The sequence below is a fragment of the Malaclemys terrapin genome, chromosome 10, assembly GCF_027887155.1.
Source record: "Malaclemys terrapin pileata isolate rMalTer1 chromosome 10, rMalTer1.hap1, whole genome shotgun sequence".
Taxonomy (NCBI): Eukaryota; Metazoa; Chordata; order Testudines; family Emydidae; genus Malaclemys; species Malaclemys terrapin.
The window spans coordinates 16506465-16530674 of record NC_071514.1 but is presented as its reverse complement, the minus strand read 5'-3'; the positions used below and the strand labels follow the sequence as shown (position 1 = coordinate 16530674).

The 24210-nt window shown below is 42.3% G+C and overlaps 1 protein-coding gene across 1 annotated transcript in view; it reads right to left on the bottom strand.

Annotated features, from left to right (window-relative positions):
- Window positions 1–24210, bottom strand: part of CEMIP (cell migration inducing hyaluronidase 1) — a 144894-nt gene that overhangs the window by 29513 nt on the left and 91171 nt on the right. The window contains exons 8-14 of the mRNA XM_054041306.1: window positions 23840–23935; window positions 23073–23194; window positions 20632–20773; window positions 19385–19576; window positions 8414–8589; window positions 7407–7616; window positions 400–605 (exon numbers count right to left, since the gene is read on the bottom strand). Of these exons, the coding sequence (XP_053897281.1) occupies window positions 400–605; window positions 7407–7616; window positions 8414–8589; window positions 19385–19576; window positions 20632–20773; window positions 23073–23194; window positions 23840–23935 (1144 nt within the window). The remainder of the gene's footprint in view (window positions 1–399; window positions 606–7406; window positions 7617–8413; window positions 8590–19384; window positions 19577–20631; window positions 20774–23072; window positions 23195–23839; window positions 23936–24210) is intronic.

The following is a 24210-nucleotide window of genomic DNA, read 5'->3' as shown; positions in this document are numbered from 1 at the left end:
TAAAGTACAATTCAGTATGAATAAAGGTGGCAGAGTCTGTCCCTTTCTGAATTTAATAGCATTGTATACCCACATAATGGGGATGTAAATGAGATGCAAGGCAATGCAGAGTCAGGGCCATTTGTCTTCATATTGCACTTTGAAAGGGCTGCATGCAAGAATATCTGCGATAACAAGCACTTTAGTTGACCTTACACTAAAAATACTAAGCAAAATTATACCCTGCATGTGTAAATGTATAAATAGCATGGAAACACCCTATCTTTTGGAGCACACGACCCATATTGCTGAAAGCAGAGTACTTAACTATATACACCCAATCCTGTGTTTCATGGATAAAAAAAGTCAAATCCTACAAGGCGAGGGAAAAACAAACAAACAAAAAAGATTTCCACTTACTTGCAATCCTGCCTGGGTTTGGGGATGTACCCTGGGTATGCCCCTTCTGTAATCATCTTGCACATTTTACTGTCTCGGTCAGATGGCAGGAGAGTGCTAGGTTTAACGAGCAGTCCAAGGCAGTGATCAAATGTGTTGCGTTCCTCTGGCCCATCCTCAGTAAAGAAGCAGTGTCCCAGGGTGTTGTAGCCCACAACGTCCTTAATCTGCATGTACAAAAATGGAGCTGCATTCAGATTTAATTTTCCAGCCACTTAGAGATAATAATAAATAATAATAATGCTATTATTATTATGGATCCTCAGTCAGAGACCAGGACCCTATTGTATTAGGAGCTGTACAAACACATTGAGCATAAAGATGGTCCTTGTCCCAACGAATTGACATACTAAGTGATAGTGTAAGCTTTTAAGATTTAAAAAGAATTTGCCATTTCATATGAAATGCTAATTACACTCTGCTGTAATCTGCATGTCGAGCAAGTGATAATATTATAATAAAAGACAAATAGCTTGAGAAGACGAAGAGACGGGAATGGGGGGGGACATCAGATGTTTAAACCCCATCTGGGCTCATTCACTTTTGTGCGCAGTTCCACAAACAGCGAGGTTGATGGACTAAAATGTATCCCCTGAAGTGAAAAAAAAATATTTTTCCAGACTATCAGAGATGCTGCTAGTTGTTTACTGGACAGGCTGAGTTGTTTTAGGTCTGACCTGACCCTTTTTCCAACTGATGACAAGAGCTTTACTTGAAATTGAAACAAACCAGCTGGTGTTAATCAGTGTAGCTCCATTGAAAACCCTGCAGTTCACATGTAGTTCACACTGCAGCCTATTGTCTCTCACAGAGCTGTGCTGATTTACCCCAGTTGAAGATCTGAGGTAAAATTTTCAGAAATAACTAAAGGACTTAGGAGCCTAAAACCAGAGCTGGGTGGAAAACAATATTTCCATTTCATGGAAAACATTGAGGTTTCAGAAATGGCTTTTGTTCTGATGTGGAACAAACTTGAGACCTTTCCAAGTTCTTTGTGAACAGTGGGAGAGAGCAAGAGATCTCCAGAACTAGCAGATGATTAGAAAACTCCCATAGGATGTGGGAGATCCAATGTCAATTCACTGCTCTGCCTGCTACCCCCTCTCCCTGGTCCAATGAATACTCATTTGTCTATACAAAGTGGAACAGCTCAAACAGGAGACACTGAAATGAACGCTGGAGCATGGAATGGGAGACTCAGGCTCAAGTCTCTGCTTTGCCAGATTCAGAGCAGGTACTTGAACGTGGCTCTCCCACATCCCAGGTGAGCACCCTAACCTCTGGGCTACTGATTATTCTGGGGTTGCCATCTCCAGCCAGATCTTCCTGATGAGGTTTGGGTGGAAACCAAGACATTTCCACTAAACAGTTCGGTTTAGACCAGTGGTTCTCAAACTTGGGCTACCGCTTGTGTAGGGAAAGCCCCTGGCGGGCCAGGCTGGTTTGTTTACCTGCCGGGTCCACAGGTTCAGCCAATTTCGGCTCCCACTGGCCATGGTTCGACGCTCCAGGCCATTGGGGGCTGTCAGTACGTCCCTCGGCCCGCGCCGCTTCCCGCAGTCCCCATTGGCCTGGAGTGGCGAACCATGGCCAGTGGGAGCTGCAATCGGCCGGACCTGCGGACCCGGCAGGTAAACAAATCGTCCCAGCCCGCCAGGGGCTTTCCCTGAACAAGCGGCGGCCCCAGTTTGAGAACCACTGGTTTAGACAAAACAGCTTTTCCAGTAGGAAGTTTTGCTGAAAACTTTGCAACCAGCTCTACCGAAGACCCATTTTCAGAACTGATTGAAGCTCTTGACAGTCCAAGTTCCATTGACTTTAAATGAGACTTGGGCTCCTAAATACCCAGGTCACTTTTGAAAATGGATGTAGGCACTTTTGAAGTGTTTTCTGGTCTTTATCTCAGAGCTTTCAGCCAAGGGGAACCAACTTCCAGGGCTGAACTTGAAATGGTTAAATAGAGACACTCAGACAGAATACTTTGCCTGCCAGATCTATTGCACACTGCCATGTGCAAACACATGTATTATGCATTGCCCATGGTCCAGTGTAAATATTCAAGCCTCTGAACACAAATCATCACAGTAAATTAAAGACTGTTAAAATTACATGCAGTGTAATACATTGTTAAATGACTTCTCCGAAATTTGCTGCTAACTCTCTCGATTCAATTAGATAGCCAAGCAAGCCTACCACCACCAGTATTTCAGTGTCAAATGAGTGTGCTGCGCCATTTTAATAATCCCGTCTTGGAAAGCATGAAATTTGCCAGCCTTGCAATTAGAAACACCTATTGGATACTAGAACATTTCAGGAAAATTAACTATCTTCAAGAGGAGTATCACCATACCTTTACATCAGCATGGCCTTTAGTCACAGGGATGCCAAAACTGCAACTGACCAGCTGTGTAAATCTATTATTTTTCCTGAGTACACTGGCCACACTTTAGAGACACATATATGGTGTTTCTGGAGTGTTTAGCTGCTGAAAGCTGACAAGTGACTTCTCAAACAATTCCTCAGGTACCTGCTACACCAATTCATCACACCAGTGAACTCTGGAACTAGATCTATATTGGTGTAATACATTAGGACAGAAAAGTGAAAAACGGACGTATTACTTAGAACATGGATAGGGAACAACAAATCCCTGTATAGGTTCAGCAAAAACAACGAGGAGTCCTTGGGGTACCTTAGAGACTAAAAATTTGTTTGTCTCTAAGGTGCCACAAGGACTTCTTGTGGTTTTTGCTGATGCAGACTAACACGGCTACCCCTCTGAAACCTGTATAGGTTCAGTACCATTGCAGAGGTAAACATCTGCTAGTAGTGTAAGAGGGAAGCCAATGTATTGGCATAGGCTGGAATGCTGTACTGTGTCATCTCCTTTGGCAGATATCCTAATGTGGGATTGCGGCTCTGGGCCAGATCCTCAGCTGGTGTAAGTCAGAATAGCTCCACTGAAGTCAAAGTAGCTACACTGATTTACACCAGCTGATTTACTTGTCACCCTTTACTTGATTCATTACTTTTCCTATTTCTGGCCCCTGGGATGACTCAGTCTGGAAACTGACAAATATGGAACTGTTTCATTTTCGGATTCTCATGCACTAGCACAGTGCTGAAAAGTTTGGGAACTGCTGGACAAGGTTTGTTTGTTAAAAAGATGCATTGGGGGGGGAAATTAAATTTCACAAAAACTTTACAATTAGTCTATATGCTTATTTTAAGTGTAATTTATGGCTAGATTTGACAGTGCCCTTTTAAATAAAGCAATTGCCATGTAGTGCAGTTGGATTACTGAGAGCAGATATCGCTGTAGCAGTTAGATAACACTCCTGCTTATCCCCAGTAGCACAGCTCTCTCGAGTTCTGCCAGACAGTTTATCAGTCTTCATTTCATGTGCATCCTTGATAACAGCTTCCATTTCAGCCTGCACCCTATGGGCCAGTTCAGTGGCTCTGACCAGGGTATAAGTAGCAGCAGAATTTGATCAATGGGGTTGCAGTGGTATAATGGAGAGGGAAAGTTGGCCAGCGTATTGCAGCAATCCTGGACAGTTTCAATTACGTAATTACGGCAACAAGGCCGTTTCAACCGGTTCGGTTTGAGAAAGGCCATCCCTGCCCTTAAAGGGAACATATGCTTGTGGACAAGCGTAGAACATGTTAGGTTCGAGCCAGCCACAGCTATTTATTGATTGTCCAGCGACAGGCATTCAGCATCAGTGTGTAAATGCACAGGAAGAGGACTCTGCCACCAGGAGCAAACAAACAGTGACATGTGTTTATTTTTTTCTTTCTAATCTTTTATAGCGTTGACATTTCTGAGCCTGCTGCCAAGGGTGCTAAAAGCAAAATAATTTGTGACACTAGTAACCTGAGAGCCCAGTGAAGAGTCTGCATGGAAATTTCCAAGCTGCTGTAACAATGATTTAACTGTTACAAAATACCCAAGTGCCTCCCCCCTCATTCACCAAAGCATTAAGCAAGCCCGTAACTCTAGGCCGGTGAGCTGTCCCATTGAAACCAATGGAAATACTGGAAGTCAATGGGACCACTCACATACCTAAATGTAATAATCTGATCAAGTGCTTTGCTGGTTTGAGGCCTAATATTCCAGCAAATTTTGTGTGTGTGTCTACTGAGAGACTAGTTCACTCAAAGATCACCAAGGCAACTGGTCTCCTAGCAGGTTATGCCTTGGCTCTATCTGCTCACAGAGGCAGTGAATGATATGTGAGGAGAAGCGGGCAGGAGATTACTGTTTCCTGATTTTCTCTTCTATAACTTAGCTAACTTAAATAAATGGTGCCCAGATACTACAATGAAGACCATCTTAGAAGTGCAGGTAATAACAACGGTACTTTCCTCGTTGGAGATTTGGCTGTGTTTTTGTGACTTCAGGTAGTATCTCCAGGGGAAAGAAAACTAGATTTCATAGCAGAAGAGAGCGCTGCAGGATCAGCTGAGGAGGAATTGCTCGGGGCATACGTCCAATTATAGGGTAATGAGATTGAATGCATTTTTAATTGAAATGAACTACATCGGTGTAGTTTATCAAACTTTTAGAAATCCTCTTTTGTGCTGCAACGGGACAAACAGCTAGACTGCACAGCATGGGATTTCTTTCACTGGGCATTGCATTTCAACAGAGGGCAACAAACATGCAGCTGAAATAAAATGTGCAAAATCAATTTTTTGGAGGTAATGAGTGTAGATTAGTAAATTATACATTTTTAAAAGTAAAACAATAAAACAGATTAAATGATCAATGTAGGTTTTTTGTATAGTTGCATTTCTCTTTTAGTGGAGGTTTCCTTTAAATAACTTGCCATGGATCAAACGCCAAGGCCCCTCAAAGAATCACAGTTGTTGAGTAACAACCCCAGAATTAAGCAGTTTTCTTCAATCACATCAGCCTGTCTGCATTTCATCATTGCTGTCTTGGCTAGAAAAGCCTGAGAACAGGGATCCTTACAGTATTTCCTAGTCACAATGATATGGTTTTTATTTGGAAAAGGCACAAGGGACTGAAAATTTCCAAATACCCAATATAAATCCACCCAGCTGACCCGTGAAATGCCACTCTCTGGGTATTTGGTTTGGCAGTGAGAACAAGCATCAGTCAATAGAGACACGGGGTTTAAAATTAGAATCAGAGCTGAGGTTTTAGTCATCCCTCTGCTAATCAACAGCTGTGTAACCGCCACATAGCTAGAGGATGTGTTTATGGTGCCATTATTAGGAACCTTCTCATTACTTGACAAACAGACTCCTGGCAATTCTCTTCTTCCAGGCTGTGCGTTAGTTACATTCTTAGTGCTGCTACATGGATGGCTTTAAATTGGAAAGCAGCTATACACCTTGGATGTCTAATAAAATGTAGATAAGGTAAAGTAGAACAGATTTTTCAGAAACCAAGTCTACAGCAGATTTTAGGATCCAGTTGAAAACAAAATGAGGGATGAAAAATGTTGAGCCTGAACAGTGCAAGCTCTTACAATGGTTCAATGAAAAGTTAGTGCAGGTGTTTTTTAAAATACCAGTGATATACTGGGAGAATTCCTAGTGCTCAATGACCATCATTTGAAACAGCCAGTGGCATGGCATGCTGGTGGTCTCATGTTAAAACACTGATCTCTTATGCCCAGGGTTGAGATCTTGGCTGGTTAGAGACCTGTTAAAAACACTTTTGTATATTGGCTCGGATTCTTTTTTTCACATGTGGTGCCAACACAGGAAAAATGTGGGATTCCCGAGGAACTAACAGGCATGTCGAGGCCACTGTTTTGGATTGATGCTTGGGAAAAGCTGAGAAGTCAGTTCTGATGTTTGTGACATGCCTTTAAAAGCTCTGCACATTTCTGAACCTTTTCTGAATGTGGGGCCAAGGTTTCTCTCTCACACATTCACAAAATGAATGTATATGGTGGTTGGTTATATGGTTTCAGTACTAACAGCCAAATTGTACTTTTTGGCCTTGGGCCTAGATATCCACAAGCAGTTGGGTGGAGCGGACATGGGGTCCTAGCTCTAATTTCTAATGTGCGCGGCTTTCAAAATAATCTTAAAAACAACATAAAGTTAAAGTTGAGGAACACACTAAAGGTAAATGTGATCAACAGAACCTGCTTCTATTTGAGAAGGCACTAAGACGACAAACAGTGCTCCATGACAAAGCCCTTAGAGCTAGCATAACAGTGATACAGAAGGTGTGCATTTGCTGATCAAAGCCTTTTTGAATTAAACTCAGCTCCAGTCCCTGTACTGTTCATGCCCCAGGAAAGCAGCACTGATGGAGTCTTGTGAGAATGTTTTTCATTGTGTTCTTTACTCTGAAGTAGAGTGATTGCCCAGAGGTGCAGGGAGTTTGCTGCTGCTGCTGCAGTGGTCATTACATGCACTCTCCTGTGCTGTAACTTACCTGATAAATAGATGTTGTACTATAGGAAACCTACAGGATCACCTTAGTGTTCTGACAAACAGCTCTGTTAAATCAGAGGTCTCTGACTGCTTACGTTGTGAATGGGAATTTCAAACAAAAATCCTTATTAGCAAATTAAAGTAACCTTAGATCTGGTGATTACCTTCTTTAACAGTAAACTATTTGTTTATAGATAGATTCAACAACCCGTTGTAGATGGGATTGTCTGCAGGAATCTCTGAATACAATGGCATTTGAAAGCCCTGTCAGCTCTGAGTCATGTATAAAATTTGGCCCCTGGTTTTACATTCTTATGTTGGATTTGTGTTTTAGACACATGTTGAAATATATTCATATTAATATCACTCAATAAATCCAGGGCAAAAGAGAAGAGCATTTGGTTTAACTCTACAATTCTATCAGTAATGAGACTTGTTTCAGGGGCCTGAGTATCATTTTCATGTTATTAGGGACAGCAATTGGGCTGGGAATCAAATGACATCTTGATCAGGAAGGCAGTCATCAAACCGCTGTTTCTTACCAGCAAGCCATTGGAGCCGTGGACTGTGACACAGCGCGAGAAGGTGTGGTGAATGGAGACGCCCTTCACATAGGATGGAGGGTGGTAGCCTCCCTTCTCATCCACATCTCCAGCCAAGTGGAAGTGAATTGGATAGTGTCCCATTCTCTGCTGGCCCATATGTTTCAATTCTAAACCTTCAATATGGGCAGCTTTAAAACCAAGACCAATCTGCAGAACAAATAAAACACCAGTCAAGTGTCAGTAGGAACATCTGGCAGCTTGTTTCATATTATTCACTGTTGCATGCAGTGTTGTTGTAGCTGTGTCTGTCCCAGGATACTAGAGAGACAAGGGGGTGGTGGTGGTGGTGAGGTAATATCGTTTATAGGACCAACTTGTGACCAACTCTTCCACTGGGAAGAGAGACAAGCTTTCGAGCTTACACAGACCTTTTCTTCAAGCACTGTGTAAGGTCGAAAGTTTGTCACTCTCCCCAGTGGAAGTTGGTCCAATAAAAGATATTACCTCACCCCCCTGGTCTCTCTGTTTCATATTAGTCAGGCAGTGCAAGTCTTAGACAATGATGGTTGATAGCAGGGGTAGAATTTGGAGTAATCAAACCATTGCACAGCAGATGCTTCCTAGTTTGCAAACTCTGGCAAATCTGTTTGCATGTAATGCTTTTCATAAAGCAATTGTGATAGATTTAAGGGGAGATGGGTTTGAATGGAAGCCCCAGATCTGAGCACCACCAAACCTTGGGGAAGTTGGATTTTGGATCCAAACTCTGCAACCTGTGAGTGCAGATCCCCAGCCAGTCTGGCAAGGTAATGTTTGAAGGGGTGTGGTGAGCCCTGCAAAGAAAAGAGAAGCAGGAGTTGAATCTATGGTCTACTCTAGGAAGGGCTTGTTTATGTTGCAGGCCTCCACTCACAGGACATTCCCTGCCATGTCATGGCCCCCTTACTAGGTGCATGTTGTTTGGTTCAGTGTAGAAGGGTATCAGTAAAGGACTTATACAATACCTTGATGTGTCCCCCAAAGGTGTCAAAATCAAAGAAGGTGCATAAACCATTGCTATAGTCATAGCATTGCCTCTCCATCTCTCCCATCACCACTATGTTTTGGCTTAGCAGCCCTACTTCCGCCCTCATGTCCACTCCGTCGATCACTTCTCCTATGTGAAGGTAGGTTGCTCTCCCTAAGGGAACAAGATGCATTTCCATGTTTATTCTGCAAACACTGCATATACCAGCTGACTGTTACTGCTGGTGGGGGTAATGAACTAAGCACCTGAGTCCACAAAATCTGTTGGCCGGCACCTCAAGGCTGGGGAAGCCCAGAGCACAAGAGTCACAAAGTCCGAAGGAGATATCCTCTACAGAGGATGTAGGATTTGTGGGGTTTGTTTGGGTCACTTTGGTAGTCCCTAAAGTAACAGCTGCTGCTAACGGTGTCCAGTTTCTCCACCTTTAAAAGAGACTATACAGTAACCTAAAAAAGAATTTTTACACTGCCTGGAATACAACTAGGTTTGTGCTGTAGCCTGACGCATCGGGAAAAGTTTAGCTGCAAGCGACGAGGTGTCAGAGCTATTGAACACTGGGAATCCTCCCACTATATCAGCCCAGAATTAATTTTTCATAGTTGTATCTATAATTATGGGACACTGGGAAAGACTCTGGGTGTATGCCATGGCTCATGGGTCACTGCTGGTCAAATCCCACAGAAACCAATAGGTACTTTGCTGCTACCTTCATCAGGAGCAGATTGAGCCACTCCGTGCAGAAATCCTGAATAAACTGCAGCGTGTGACCCATCCCAGCTGCTAATTCAGCGGATGGGCTAGAAGAACCCACAGGTGGTTTCCAAGCCACTTGACCCCTGTAAATGCTGAACCACTGGCCCCTCCCTCAGCGCACACTCAATGCTTCCTTCTGCGCCAGCTCAGTCCAAACTGGTGGGGAGCTCTGCATGCAGAAGTGCAGTGGCCCCCCTGCCAGGCCATGCTGCACCTAACTACCTTGAGGATCCAAGGAATGAAAGACGTTGCGTGGGTTGGCTAGAAGGGGGTGAATTCCAGCCAGCATGAACAACGAGAAAGCAAAATAATCTCAGCACTGTAATTTCATTAAAACATATGCATGATGCACTCCTCCTTCCTGGCTCGGCTCGCTTGAAGAAAAAGAAGCAGGGAAGGCTTATTTGACTGCCTACATTTCACATTATTCCAGTAAAAATAGGTAATAAACTCGCTAAGTAAACACTGTGCTATAAAGAATGTTACACTGGCATGTATTTCATTTCAGCAGAGACCTACACAGCAGTTATTAGAAACAAAGGGCAGGCTTGATGTTGAGAGATCTCGGAGAGGCACATCATGTGGGAAGAGGGGTTTTAAAAAAAATTGACATGGCCTCTTTTTAAATGAAACATGATGTTCTCACTTGATCATAAAGATAAAGAGACATCAGTTTGATACAGGTTATCCTCCTTTGGCCTTCCAGTGGAAGGTAACATGGTTTAGGGGATAAGGCACTGTGTTGGGAGCCAGGAAAGCTACATTCTTTTCTGGCTCTGACACTGGCTAAATTACTTGCATTTCTCTCTGCCTCAGTTTCTCCATCTGTAAAGCACCTTGAAATCTTTGGATGAAAAGTGCTAAGCTATTACATAGAGGCATGACAATGACAGACACAGGACAGGCTTCCAGATTATCAGAAGAAGGGCATCTCTTTTACCCACTGTGTCTAGTAACTTTATTCAGCTTCTAGTGAAGAATGGGACCAATTACACGCTGTTCAGAGGAAAAAGGAAGTGTAGACGAACACTGATAGGGACTAATTCTTTGATGGGATGTTACCCATATCAGTCATTAGCTCTATCGCCCTTCAGTCGTTACCCCTTCCCGCTTCAAATCTGCATCATAGTGGTAGGCCTACATGTGGAACAGAATAGCCCATTTGTAGTGCTCCTTGAGTCAGCTGGAAGGATTGCTAGAGAAACTAAGGTAATTCCCCCACCCATGTGATGAACGTGCTGCTTCTACAGTGTTCCCAGACTATACAGAGCAGAAGTAAGGGCCCAAGCTTGGACTCTGGCCTCAGTTCTCTTGTGTTGTCACAAGGTTATGGGGCGAGTGGTTTTTGCATATGATCAGTCTGGGACTCACTAGGCTCACAAGATCGCTCAACTGGAACAGACAGACCCTAACTGAAAAGGGGTGTTAGTGCCCTTGTTTGTGCACATCAGTCAATGCACAGACCTGTCACTGGCCCCTGCACAAGGAGACTTTATGGTGGATGGTTGAGACACTGCAAATTAAGAGAGCCCCAATAGTAGGGCTGTTTTCTTGAATGTTATTTTCAGTTATCTCCCATCATTGGCCTCTCCCTTACTTAGTGAAACACAAAGGGAAGTTCAGATAATCATAAGAACATCTGATTTTGAAAAACAGCTCTTGGATTTGCAGTACTCCAATTAAAAGAGACAGTTTTATTATTTGTGAGTGTTGAGCCCTGGCATAAATATCATGATTGTATGTATTTAATACCAGCACAGACATGCACAAAATTTAAGCACTGACAAGAATGTTAAATATTCACTAACCAGCTTCTAAATATAACTTTGTTAAGTGTATGCTTTTGCTCACTTAGCTTGATGTGAGATAAGAAAATTGCCTTGCGTCTTTTTTTTTAAATGTAAAAGTGTATTTCACATACTAGTTCTAAAATGGTGCCTTTAATGGGCTGTTTCAAAAAACAACAAACCACCTCTTGTAACAGCAGCCAGAACTTCAACCTCCCCTTTAACAATGTAATAGTAGGGCCATACTGCAGAAAAGGTGGGCATGCTTCTTGGAAGAGACTACTGCTCCGAAGTCCTCATGTACTGTAAATTCCATGTGGAAAACAAAGCCAGGCATAGCCAGGAGCATGTGGGCTTTACTGCTGGTTCCCATTAAACCCTTGGCATGCACAAGCAGCTCATGGGGCACATTCAGAGACAGATGTGAAAGAAAACTGCTCGAGAGTTCACAAGGAGACAGGAAGGTCTCACTCTGTAGCACTGTAAATTGAGTTTGAAATTAAGTTTCAGGGTAGCAGCCGTGTTAGTCTGTATCCTCAAAAAGAACAGGAGTACTTGTGGCACCTTAGAGACTAACAAATTTATATGCTCTAATAAAGTCTCTAAGGTGCCACAAGTACTCCTGTTCTTTTTAAAATTAAGTTGTTGCTTACAGCCGGCATGCTGAGAGTTGCTAGCTGGAGGTAGGCAGATTGCTGACAAGTGACATTTGGGACACCTGCCGTCTGAAAGCCCAGCGTCAGTGACTTGCAAACCAGTTCCATAGTGGTTTGGTCAGAAGAAAGAGAACTTTGCTGCTTTGAATATTGTAGCATAGCCTTTATTGTTTGAACACCAGAGCTATTTTTGTGATTGTCCAAAAATGAGCGAAGCCAGATGCTAAGCAGTTTACAACCAGTTTTCATGGGCTCCGTATTGCTGGCATCACTCACAGAGGGATGTCAAGTATCAGCTAGATGGCTGCCACCAATCGCAGTCAACAGCTGAGCCTTATTTACATAACCAGAGCGATGTGGTTAGCCACATTGCATGGCCAGTGTGGCAGAATAAAAAACTTGCTTGATTTATCATGTGCCATCACACTAGAGAATTAAACTAACAAAATAGAAATATACATAGAAATAAATCACTTTACTCTGTGAGTCTATCTAACGGAGGCCCTGGTTTGGCAAAGCAGCTGCTTAAGTCCATCCCTACTCAGCAAAGCAATTAATCACACACTTAAAATTAAGTATGTGCTTCAATTCCATTAAAGTCAATAGGATTTAAGCATGTTCTTAAAGGTAACCATGTGCTTTGGTGAACAGGGATGGCTTGCTGAACCAGGGCCAGACAGAAGGCAAAATAGAACGGCAAATCAGAACCACTCTAAATTCTATGGAGGTTCATATATTCAGAGCTTCGTATCAGAACGTAACCTTCAAGCTTTGATCCTGGGTTCTAATCAAAACCAGAAGGAACCTGGGGATCAGATTTAGGAATGTAATTTTAGGCACCTAGTGGGATTTTCAGAAGCACCTAGGCAGCTAACTCCCAATGGGATCTTTAGGGGCCTACATATTATTGACAATCTGGCCCTAAGTCATTTTTGAAAATGGGATTTTTGGCTCATAATTCATGTAGGTGCTTTTGGAAATTGTACCCTTAATCTGATAGAAACACTGCAGCCTCAGACAGTGTTTAACTAATCTGTCTGCCTATTTTTTCCATTTGGTTGTCTCTCTGTCAACCTCTCTATCTGTAAAATATGTACATCAGTGAAGTACATATGTCCATTTTTGGCTATTTAAATTAACCAATATTCAAATTAAATTCATGTTCATAGATTTCTTCCCTCCACCCCCTTGGATTATAAAAAGAGAGAGTCTGCCTGCTTTTCAGTTTTTTGGGACTCCGACCCCATTAGCACCATGGAATATTTAAAATTATTCATTTTTCTAGCATTCAAGCAAAGCACGTACAACCACAACATTAGCTCCAGTCTGTTCTATCTAATGTGGCTGAAAGCCTTTCCCCACTTCTTACCACTCTTTATCATCATCCAGATGTAAAAGAATTGTCATTTATTTCAGAACAATATTAAAAATGGATTTCCTCTAGATCTGCATTCTACGCCCTCCCAGCGATTTTATTTCTCAAGGATGCTCCTGGCTGTTTCTTCTCTCAAACAAAATATTTGGGTTTTTTTTTATGTTTAATCTTGCACATATCCTGGGCCTGATCCAAAGCCACATTGAAGTCAACGGAACCCTCACATTGATTACAATGGGGTTTGGATCAGCCTTTCTCCAAGGAGCTTTTGCTACATCTTTTAAGCTATGTCTACACTTGGAGCAAGGGGTGCGATTTCTAGCTCAAGCAGACATTTGCTTGTTAGCGCTCATGGAGCTAGAGTGCTAACAACAGTAACGTAGCAGTGTTAGCACAGGCAGCGGGAAGCAGTAGCACACGTTAGCCACCCCATTATGCACCAAGGGGGTTCAGGAAGGCTTGTACTCGGGGCAGCTAGCCTGTGCCGCTGCTTTCCATGCCATGGCTACACTACTATATTTAGCATGCTGGCTCAATAAAAGCCAGTGTGAGTATGTCTACTTGAGCTGGGAATCACACCCCTAGCTCCGAGGGTAGACAGCCATAAAGTAAATGCTGCACACAACCTTGCCTGTTTGATTCACATTTTCTTTATATTGCTTATGTTTAATGGCAAACACTCTTTCTTGCTATCCATCTTCCTACAGAATCCTCACTGGTCTGCGATATAGTGACGGTGTTTCCCATTTTTATTCTGCCTGTAGCTGGCCAGCGGAGAATTCCCCTGAACCTCACACACCCAGAATGCAGCCACTTAATTAGTTTTACGAGAGAGCCTGACAAATTTATGAGTGGGATTGTGTGATGGAATTGCCTGTGCTGGGAAGGGGCAGGGCTCAGCAGCCCTGCGGGTCCCTTCCGGTTCATGTCTTATGTTCCTAAAATCTCATGCTTCTGGGTTTCAGCTGTCCACGTGCAGGGGTCAGAAAGGGATCCCCCCCCCACCACCACACACACACACACTGCATTGCGTTTTGGGTTTTGTTTTGTTTTTTAAAATCTTCTTCCTCTGATGCATCAGAGATGACCACTGCTGGTGCTGGGACAATGCTGTGAGGTCAGTGCTTAATTTGCAATGAAGGAGGTGCCTGGGCTCAAGCAATTTTTTTTAAACTTTCATAACGGACATGGCAGGCCCAGCGATTGCTGGGGCTCGGAACTGCCAGGCCCAGCGATTGCCGGGGCTCAGAACTGGCAAGCCCTGGCACCAATTAATCACTATGTGAGGTGATGCAGAGAATTCTCTCTCTCAGGTTCTGGATTGGCTGGTTCTTCCTCACCTGTTCAGGGGCTAATTGATCATATTCGGGGTTGGGAAGGAATTTTCCCCTTAGTCAGATTGGCAATGACCGTGGATTTCCCCCTCCCCCCATCCTCTGCAATGTGGGGCCTGGATCATCTGGGAGTCTCTCACTTAATCAATTGCCGGATGCTGCAGGGGCCTCTGGCACTACCTCAGAGCTTTCTAGCCTCTGCCTGTGGCACGCAATAATTTAGTCTCCTGAGAATTGTAATAAATTGGATTAATTTCAATTGTTGGGTTAAATGTGTGAGTGCTCATCTCATTGCCTGTAATTGTTCATTAGTACTTTCTGCTGTAGCTAATAAATCTGACAGGGTAGTTCTTCCTATAAATAGTAGTTTTTTTCCCCACTTGTCTATGACCCAATATGCCTCCCTCTTGAGAGCAGCCTGTTGTTTTTTTCCCTAATTCCCCTTGAAACAACCCCCCCTGTACCTGGCATTGGGAGTGTGAGGTGGAAAAGATGGAGTTTTGATTTAGAAATATTAAGAATTTCTCCCTCTCCCCCATGTCTAAAAATCAAACCTGTTCCCACCTTTTTTGAAATGCTGAGTTAACATTTATTCAGGGTTTTTTCTTTACATTAGCCCTGGCGATTGTCTGGCAGCATGAGGAAGAACCATCAGAAGACAGCTAGAAAGGGCCGTTTTTGTGATGTTTCCTGCCTGACCCAGAGCGGACAGTGCCAGAAATTCCCCAAGAAACATGGTCTCCTGAGGTTTCCAAGCTAAACGGTGCACATCTGTAGAAGGTATGGAGAGTTTAAATCAGCACCTAAACTTTTGGGTGCATATAACAAACCTGGACCTCGACTCTCCACTGCCCTGCACCTTGTGCAGTCATTTACAGGGCAAAGCTAGTACAAAGTGCTACCAAAACAAGAACGGTAGAATTTCACACTCTTTGCCCTGGTGTAAATATCTGCAATGGAGAATCCAGCTCAACACCTTTTGAGGAGATGGCTGAATCTGGCATATTTTAGAAGACAAGAGATCAAGAATTTTCCTACTAGCTTAGTGTAGAAGAGATCAATAAGCCAACTCATGTATTGGAGCTGGAATGGAGAAATTGTCCCCACATCTGTTCTTAGGTAAGTTCCTAATTCTAAAGCTCTTCTCCCATATTTTAGTATTACCAGCTAACAAAACTCAGGGTACATCTACACTACAGGGGGGAGTCGATTTAAGATACGCAAAGTCAGCTACGTGAATAGCGTAGCTGAATTCGACCTATCGCAGCCGACTTACCCCACTGTGAGGACGGCGGCAAAATCGACTTCTGCCGCTTTCTGTCGACGGCGCTTACTCCCACCTCCACTGGTGGAGTAAGAGCGCCGATTCGGGGATCGATTGTCGCGTCCCCATGGGACGCGATAAATCGATCCCCGAGAGGTCGATTTCTACCCGCCGATTCAGGCGGGTAGTGTAGACCTAGCCTCAGTAACGCTCCACAATTATTCAGTCTCTGCAATCATACCAGTTGGATTCTAGATGTGTGTGAGATGCAGTTGTAATCATAGATTTACTAATGGGTGGGATAATTTGAGTAATTAGGCCAACCACAAGTAGGGTATTTTTTTAAAATCATGCTTTATCAAGTACAGTATATGCACAAAAGGTTGTTTCATCATGTATATTCCATCCACGGTGAAACTTATCAGCATTGTTAGTAACTTCATATACAGCCACAAAGATACAGATAAGACTGGTTTCCTGGGGAAACCACAAGAAATACTTGATCTTTCATCCTATCCTACTGTAATAACACAACCCTTCCTTCCTCCTTCTCTCCCTCCTCTGACTTGCACTGTGTTCCCCCAGTTTTGCAGAGTCCAGAGATAAAACATCAAACAGTTTTAATCATTTCCTCACAGAAAATAATCTAGACATAAAAATGACAAGTGAAGACAGTTAAACAAAAGGAGGAGGGAGGGGGAAGGAGTTCCATTTCAATAAATGACAAATTTTTACTGGGGACTGGTGACCTCTGAGTTTGAGCCTCATGGAAGTAACAACTTTGAAATCAATACAACTACTCACCTGAGTAAGTGTTTGCAAGAATGGTTCCTTAGGCACCTGCTTTAGCTAAAAATTCCAGCCGAAATGAAGAACCATGAGAGAATTAGGCACCCAAATCCTATTGAAGTCCAATGGGAGTAGGTAACGAATTCCCTTAGGCTCTTTTAAAAATCCCACCCTTCGTGCTCTAATATTCATCTTTTTACTGCTACTTAAGCCACTTCTACTCAATAAAGCAAGCATGATTTCTCAGCAGGAAGGGTCAAATATAAATAGTATATGAGCTGGCTAACTAGTTTAACTTATCTGGCAAAATATCCAAAGCTGTATCTGTTCAAATATTAAAACATTGGAACACGGATTATAATTAGACTTTTGCTCTGCCAAATCGATGTTCCACAAAAATCCTTACAGCATGAGGATTATTTTGCCATATTGTTAAATGGACACTTGAGTAGTTGAGTCTTGACATTTATCTTTAATTAAAAAAAAAAAACCCAACAAACCAAACTGGTTAAAGGGGACGAAACCTATTATGAGTAGAGCTATTTTTATAATTTGTTTGTTATTTCCAATGGGCAGATTTTTGGAGCTCTCAGTTCCTAACTCAAACTGCGTTTACATCTTTCTATATGAAGATCCTTCACTGGAACTGATACGGAAAACTGAGAAGAATGAAGTAGACTGTGGAAGAAGACAGAAAAAAAAATATATATAGTTTTTCTGCACATAACTCAATGCCCAATCCTGCATGTTATATGAATATGATACAATGGGACTGTTCACCTGTCTAAGCGCTGCAGCATCAGGCCCACTGCTTATGAAGTCACAGCGAAGAATGGAAGGAGATCCCAAGGCGAAAGTCCCAACTGGATTGTTTACAGGACACTCCCTTGACCTACTTGTCTTCTCGTGAGGATGGAGGAGATTTCAATCTTTCACATTACTCCCTTCAACTTGACTGAACTATGTCAGAGTCATGCAGGATTCTTCCATTTTATTTTTAGTGTGTGGGATTTTGCTACAAGAAAGTTGGATGCAGTTATTATTGGGTCAAATTGTGCCCTGACTTATATAACCAGGGAAATCCCATTGACGTCAATGGAGTTGCAGGGATGTAAGTCAGGGCAGACTTTGGCCCCAGTGTGTGTCATCTGTGGTAATAAAAGGGATGTCCAAATTCTCCTAACAACTAATTGGAAACAGAGCGCAAACACTTCAACAAGTATTTCCACTTAGATCTCTACTTGAAATCACATGGCTTCTTTTCCCGCCCTGTCTATTCACTTTCCTAATAGTAACTCAATGGAAATTGTTGTAGAAGATGAATATAAATAAATTATAAACATTTTAGAGATCCAGGAAGATACAAGAAGAGTCTTAGAAATCTGCGGTCTTCATTTTTATTGACTATTCCCAAGATTGTTCTCACAATGTACTTTGTATCATTATAGATTGATGCAGTTTTTCCAATAGCTCAAGTGTTTCACGAGAATACTACTCAGCTGGTAGATACATTCTCTGGGAGAGTGCTTGTCATCTTAAGTCATAACACTATGATGAATTCAAAGTCAGAATAATATTGTTTTTGGCTTAACCAATATCCCTCTTTTTGCCTGTTGAACAATGAATGACTAGAGCCCTTCCAAAAACACAGTGCAGGAGGAAACACTTGTATCCTTCAGAAAGGGCTGCATCAGAGATAATGATGCATGAAATAGTTAATGTCGCAGAGCTGAGCAAACGGTCTGGTGCACTGATTGTTCGAAGTGGGAGTATGTTTTCTCAAAATGAATTTACATTAAGGGTATGTTAAAAATCTCTCCTCAAATGAATCTGACTCACTATTATTATCTCTTATTTAAACACTGGCAGTTCATTGGCAATGTAACATGTCTGAATTATCACCATAAGCATTCAGCTATGCTACATTTTTTACATTAATGTTTGTTGTTGTAAAGAACGGTACTGGAAAGTTCTCAGTCTATTGACAGAATGGGTAGCTAATGCACTCTCTCCACACTACCCATCAATGTGCCAAAACCAAGTTCTGGAAGGGAAAGAGGACCTGACAGACCCAGGGGAAGATTTAAAAGCCATTTGTTGTGTTTTGGAAAATCTCTCCCAGACATCTGTGCCTCTCTGCTGAAATGGACAATAAGGTGTCACTTTGTGGTGGCTGTATTTTTTGAACTGGGTTTAGAACACAAAGACCACTGAAGAACAATTAGACAACAATGATTTTTCACCTCCAGCAGCCTGTTTCAGATTTGAGCTAGTCCTCCAGAAGAGAAAAAAAAAAAAAACCAAAAAAACTTTGTATCACTACACTCACCTTCCCATTTCCTCTGTCTCAGATCAATTCACTCAACATTCTACAGCAACTCTGGTTTACTCACGCACTGTGGTTTGAGATTATATGACTAGTCATGTGACTTTAGGGACATATAGTTAACACATCTCCACTATGTCATGTGCTCTATATAGATACTAAAACCAGATGGTTTTAACAGAGTAGTATTTTATAAATGGGATACTGTGTTTCTGCCTAAATATATCTGCATGGCATAAATAACCAACTCTACAATAACACAGAGCCCTAAAAATCTCTCATGACCTGCTCCTCCTCTCCCTTTGATAAGAAAGGACTTCATCTTATGCTTTTCAGAAGATGATCCTCTTCTAGAGCACATCAAATCCTATAAACTCAGGCCCACCCTGCAAAGTGCTTGGGAGAGAAGATCAAGAACTGGATGCTTAGGAAGAAAGATGGAAAACCCACAGATAAACCTGAAGGCGCTGTCATCACTTACAGATGTCAGGTGATTTTCAGATAGCAAAAGGTACAGATTTCACAATAGCATCAACAAACTGAAGGCCAAATTCAGCTCTCATTCACATCTCTGCTACACCTTTGGTTTAAATGGAGCTTCTTGGGTATGAAGGAGAGAAGAATGTGCCCATAGAAACATGCGAATGACAAGATAAATCCTCACCTGATACTTTGACCTCATTAGGCCCACAGGCTCTGCATGGCAAGACTTGGAATTCTTCCGCCTGGTACATGGAATAATCTGTACTGGCAACGACAAGTCTATCTCCAGCCTTCCATGATCGTGCATCATCTGCCAGCCTCAAGATTGTGCTGTTCACGTTGGTATCAATGCTTACAGTAAGCTTTGGTCTCACTAGGAAGCAAAAAGGGGATGGCAGAGAATTCAGCTCACTGAACCTTAAATTGTCCGCTAACTTCTCTGGGCATTTTTGATACCAACAAAATGTAGTAGTTTACTGATCCAACATAAATGTTACAGCTCTCCCAAGTACGTTCTGGGTTAGGTTTGGTTTGTGAAAAACAAACAAACAAACAAAAAAAGGCCTATTCATTAGTTATTGGCAAATAGATTTTCCACTAGCCATTTAACTAAATTTAAATGTAGCCCTTAGTGGCTCAACTCACCACACCCACTTAGCTCCAGCAGTTATGGTTGCGCTGCACTGTTATTTACAGTAGCAATAAACCTCCCAGAAGTGGTTTTTTAACATAATGACTGTTTTTCTTCCCCCAACAAAGATAACTGCCTTCCATCTTTATCTCCCTACTAAATGAGCATTAAAGAATCACACGTAATGACCAGTATGAGGGCAGGTATTGCTTAAATGAATAATTGCAAAAGAAATAATCACTTTGAAAAACACGTTGCTTCCCAACAGCATTAGCATGAAACACAGTCTCCTTGCTTGCTGAAGGAATAATCCTGCCCCATCTTGAAATGCTTTAGGAAGCATGGAGATTGTTACAGGTCTTGCCAAGTATCTGTACAGTATTACTGGGTTTTGGTGACACCATCACATCATTCCACGTAGTGCTCAAGAATCTCTCGAGATACTCTATTGAAGACTCTAATATCCCAGCCAAACCTCAGCTTGAGGAACTCATTGGACCAAATTCAGTTCTACAGGAAGTAGAGGTTACTCCCATTGACATCAGTAGGAGGTGCTCCAACAGGCCTGGTTTGGCCCATCCTGTCTACCTGTGGCTAAATGCTCAGTCAGGGACCCAGACATCAGAAGAAAGCAAAGAATGCAACATGGAAATCAAAGGGTTTCCCCAGTGAATTATTGTGTTTGGTATCAAAGTTCTGCTTCCTATAAAATAGCCAGCTCAGAAGGAGGAAAATTCAAAATGGGGTTTCTGCTCTGAATGACATGGCAGCTGGGCGTTAAAAAGCGAGTCACATACCAGGTTTGCCACACAGGAACCGCACTCGGTAATTCTGGCAGCCTTCGTCTGTCTGATCCTTACCATGGCACATAAACCTATAATCATGGCCGCTTTTGTAGAAAACCTCAGTTGTTAAATTGGCTCCAGAAAGTGTAGCTGCCTAGGATGAGAATAGAAATGCACAGGGATGGTCATTAAACATGAATGGCGTTCACATCCTCTTACTCTCTCTCTGCATGGAATGAGGGTGATCACTTTGCATTAAGATGATGCACAATGACCATGTAATAAAACAGGATGAATGATCATGGGTAGAGTTCAGTTATATACTCTAGTTGGTTCATGCACCATAACTTTTTTATGCAGACCACATGGATTTAATACTAGGTGAATCATGTCACTCCCACATCTATATTAGGACTTGGGTGTTTTTTGTTTTGGAAACAGTACTCTGAGCTTTGCTAATGCTGCCTTGTTTCCCTTGATTTTAGATCTCCACTAGTTTGAGGTCAGATTCAGATTCTGAATGCAGATGGATGGGCCCAAACAAACGCATGGCTTTCAAGCATCTTAACTTTTCTCATTTCATTACCTGGGGCCAGACTGTCTGATCCTTGCAGGAGAAAGGTGGGAGTCTTCTCTCTCTCTCCCTTGCAAGGGCCAGGGATATTTGTTATCTCTATACTCAGGGAGCACTAGGAATGCTCCCTCATGCACCTTGAGGTCACAAATTGCCCCAAAGGGGGCAAGAAGAGATGGGCCTCTGCTCTCCCACATACAAACCAGCCTGTGGAGCTGGCTGGGTATGCTGGGAGGGGATCAGGTTACACCACCCCAAGCGATGATTCAACATGTCGAGCATGCGTTCCTCCTGGGGCAGTGCAGTCCATACCATCCCCCCTCAAGGCTGGGATTCAATACCACAGTCTAGACCTCGGTTTGCAACCCTTTTTGCCATTGCACAAAAATGATACACATTGCATAGAACCAGCCAAATAACCTTCATTTTAAAAAGGCACGAGGCTCATAAATGAGTCACCATCTAAATTAGAGGTCTGATCCTGCAACTCCTACTCACTCATATAGGCACGCTCACTGCAATCAATGGGAAACGTGCCCTTGGCTACAAATTTCTGGTTCTATTTTGATTCTTCTTGTGCTTAGCATCGTTGGGGCAGGTTAGTTCTGATTACTTGACATCCTCAGCTGGTGTAAACTGATGAAGTCAATGGGCTACATGGATTTATATCAGCTGAGGATTTAGAAGCTCATGATTTATAACTTTTCAGAAACAGAAAAATATGGCGTTTCTTGTTTCACTTTTAATACATATGAACAAAAGCAACTATTAGTTAAATTAGTATCTGGCCTAGTGGCTCTCATGTTCTGAACTGAAATCCCTCTTCCGACACATGAACAAAAGCTGAAATGCATCTAGAGTCCGTTTTACCATTGACCTGGCAAGTAATAGTGAACAATGAGGAAAAAAACTGTTCCACAATGAGATTAAATTGAAGACTCAGTCCTGGAAGCCCTTGTTCATACAGGTAGTCCTCATTGCATGAGTAGTCCAATTAAATTTAATGCAACTATTCTTGTGAGCAAGGGCTACTTAGGTGAGTAAGAGTTTGCTGGATCAATTCCTACATGCCTTAATGCTCAAGCCAACCCTGTAAAAACCCCACAGTACCAATCATTTTATGGTCTTCTGTTAAGCAGCACTTGAGCTGCAGAATTTTATCAACTGGGCATTTAAGTATGCAGCGGGAATTTGCCAATAAAAGCCATTTTTCCTTCAGACATTAAGTAGCTTTTGCAGTCATAACAAGGATACTTTTTCCCCTCAACATGTGCATTCGAGGATTTAATTACATGTTTCGCACAATGGAATTCAGACTTCTTTCTACCAAAGAAAAAGCAATGGACCTTAAAAAATGACTGCAAGCCCGAAGACATTTCCCCCCATAACCTAATGCAACCTGTAGTTTTAATATTATGGTCAGATTCTGTGCTTAATTTTTCAGACAGCTTCCATTCTAAGGTCATTTTAGACCCTTGGAAAATCTCCATCCTCTCTTTTTCCCCCTTAATCTTCCTGTAGGAAGCTACGTATTTTGTGGACCGCATAGATCCCTTCCTCACACCAGTAGTCCTACTGACTGACCTGGGACTGGTTGTTTGAATAAGGGTTGCAGGATCAGACTCAGAATGAGGAATATAGTTTGTTTTATGAGCCTCCCATTAGTGTTAAACATTTGCCAGCATCGTGGCCAGTCTATGTGCAAGAGCATCAAGAGACGTCTAGAAACTAAATGCATTCACACTCACAACACTGTCACCAAGAAGGCCTGAGGTCTACTAGAACTTTCTTGACTTTGATGTGGCAGTTGGTTGCTTACTATACTGCTGCTGCACATCAGGCAAGCTAATCTATAGGGAAAATGGGGAGTTTGTCCTACCTGGATAGCAAGGGGGTGACTGCAGATTTTGCCTGGGTTTGCCGCTCTGAGGTCAGAAAGTTTCTCCGTGTCTTTGGATCTTGCCTTTTTGGGCTTCTCAAACCACTCTGTCCATTCTACATCTGGAGACAAACAGGAAAGATCGTTTTATAGAAAGCCATACTTAATGCGGCAAAAATGCACTTACCAGAATTTAGTCTCCAATACCATGAACAAGTTACTTCAATAACTGCCTAGTTCCTGGTTCTCCTTGCCAGTCTGGCAGCTGCTTTACTGAGGCTATGAAGTGTAGCAAGGTAAGGGAGCATGGAATTATTTAAAAGCTACATGGTTTGAGTATGTAGCATGAGCATTTCTAACAGCTGTGGAACTTGAATTGTGCCCTTCTCCCTAGAGACCTCTATATACAGTATATTCAAGTCAGCTTGTAATCAGTTGCTGTTTGTTAACTGAAACATCATTCTGACAAGTGGTGACCACATAATCAAAAGAAATAAGAGGATGTATGTTGGTTTGGCCTTAACACATGGACTGTCACATTCAATGCAAAAAAGACAAAGGATACAAATTACAGAGAGTCTTGCAGGGGTTGGAAATAGAGATGCTGCTTGTGTTCTTGTTTGGATTAAAGGCAACCTTAACAGATATCAGAGCCTCTCTTTCTAAAGAGAGGAAATGTGATTGGTGTGATAAAAAGGAATATTTCAAAGAGCGATTAGCACTGTCTAAGCGCTGTCACTCTGCTAGCAGGCAAACAGATGGCTCACCTTGAACCCACTCACTGGTTGAAGACACATTAAAATGCTCTCCATTCTCAGCCTGGAATAGTTTGAATACTTTGGCCACAGCTGATCCCTTGTGTCCTGTAAAACAATTATTAACAATTTCATGGTTTGCAAGTGATAGAAGCTAAGACTTCATAGGCAATGGAGCAAGCCCGTGTTTGTGTCTCTTGGGAGACTACAGCAGATTCAGTAATTGCCCACAATTTCCAGCAAAATTGTTCCTCCTGCTCTTGGAGTGATTTTTCAGACTCTTTCCTTCTGCTCAGACTTTGCCTTTGTAGAGGAGGAATTCTCAAAAAGTCAAGTGAATTAAGAAAATCACGTTTTTTTGTTTTATTTTGCATTTTTTGTTT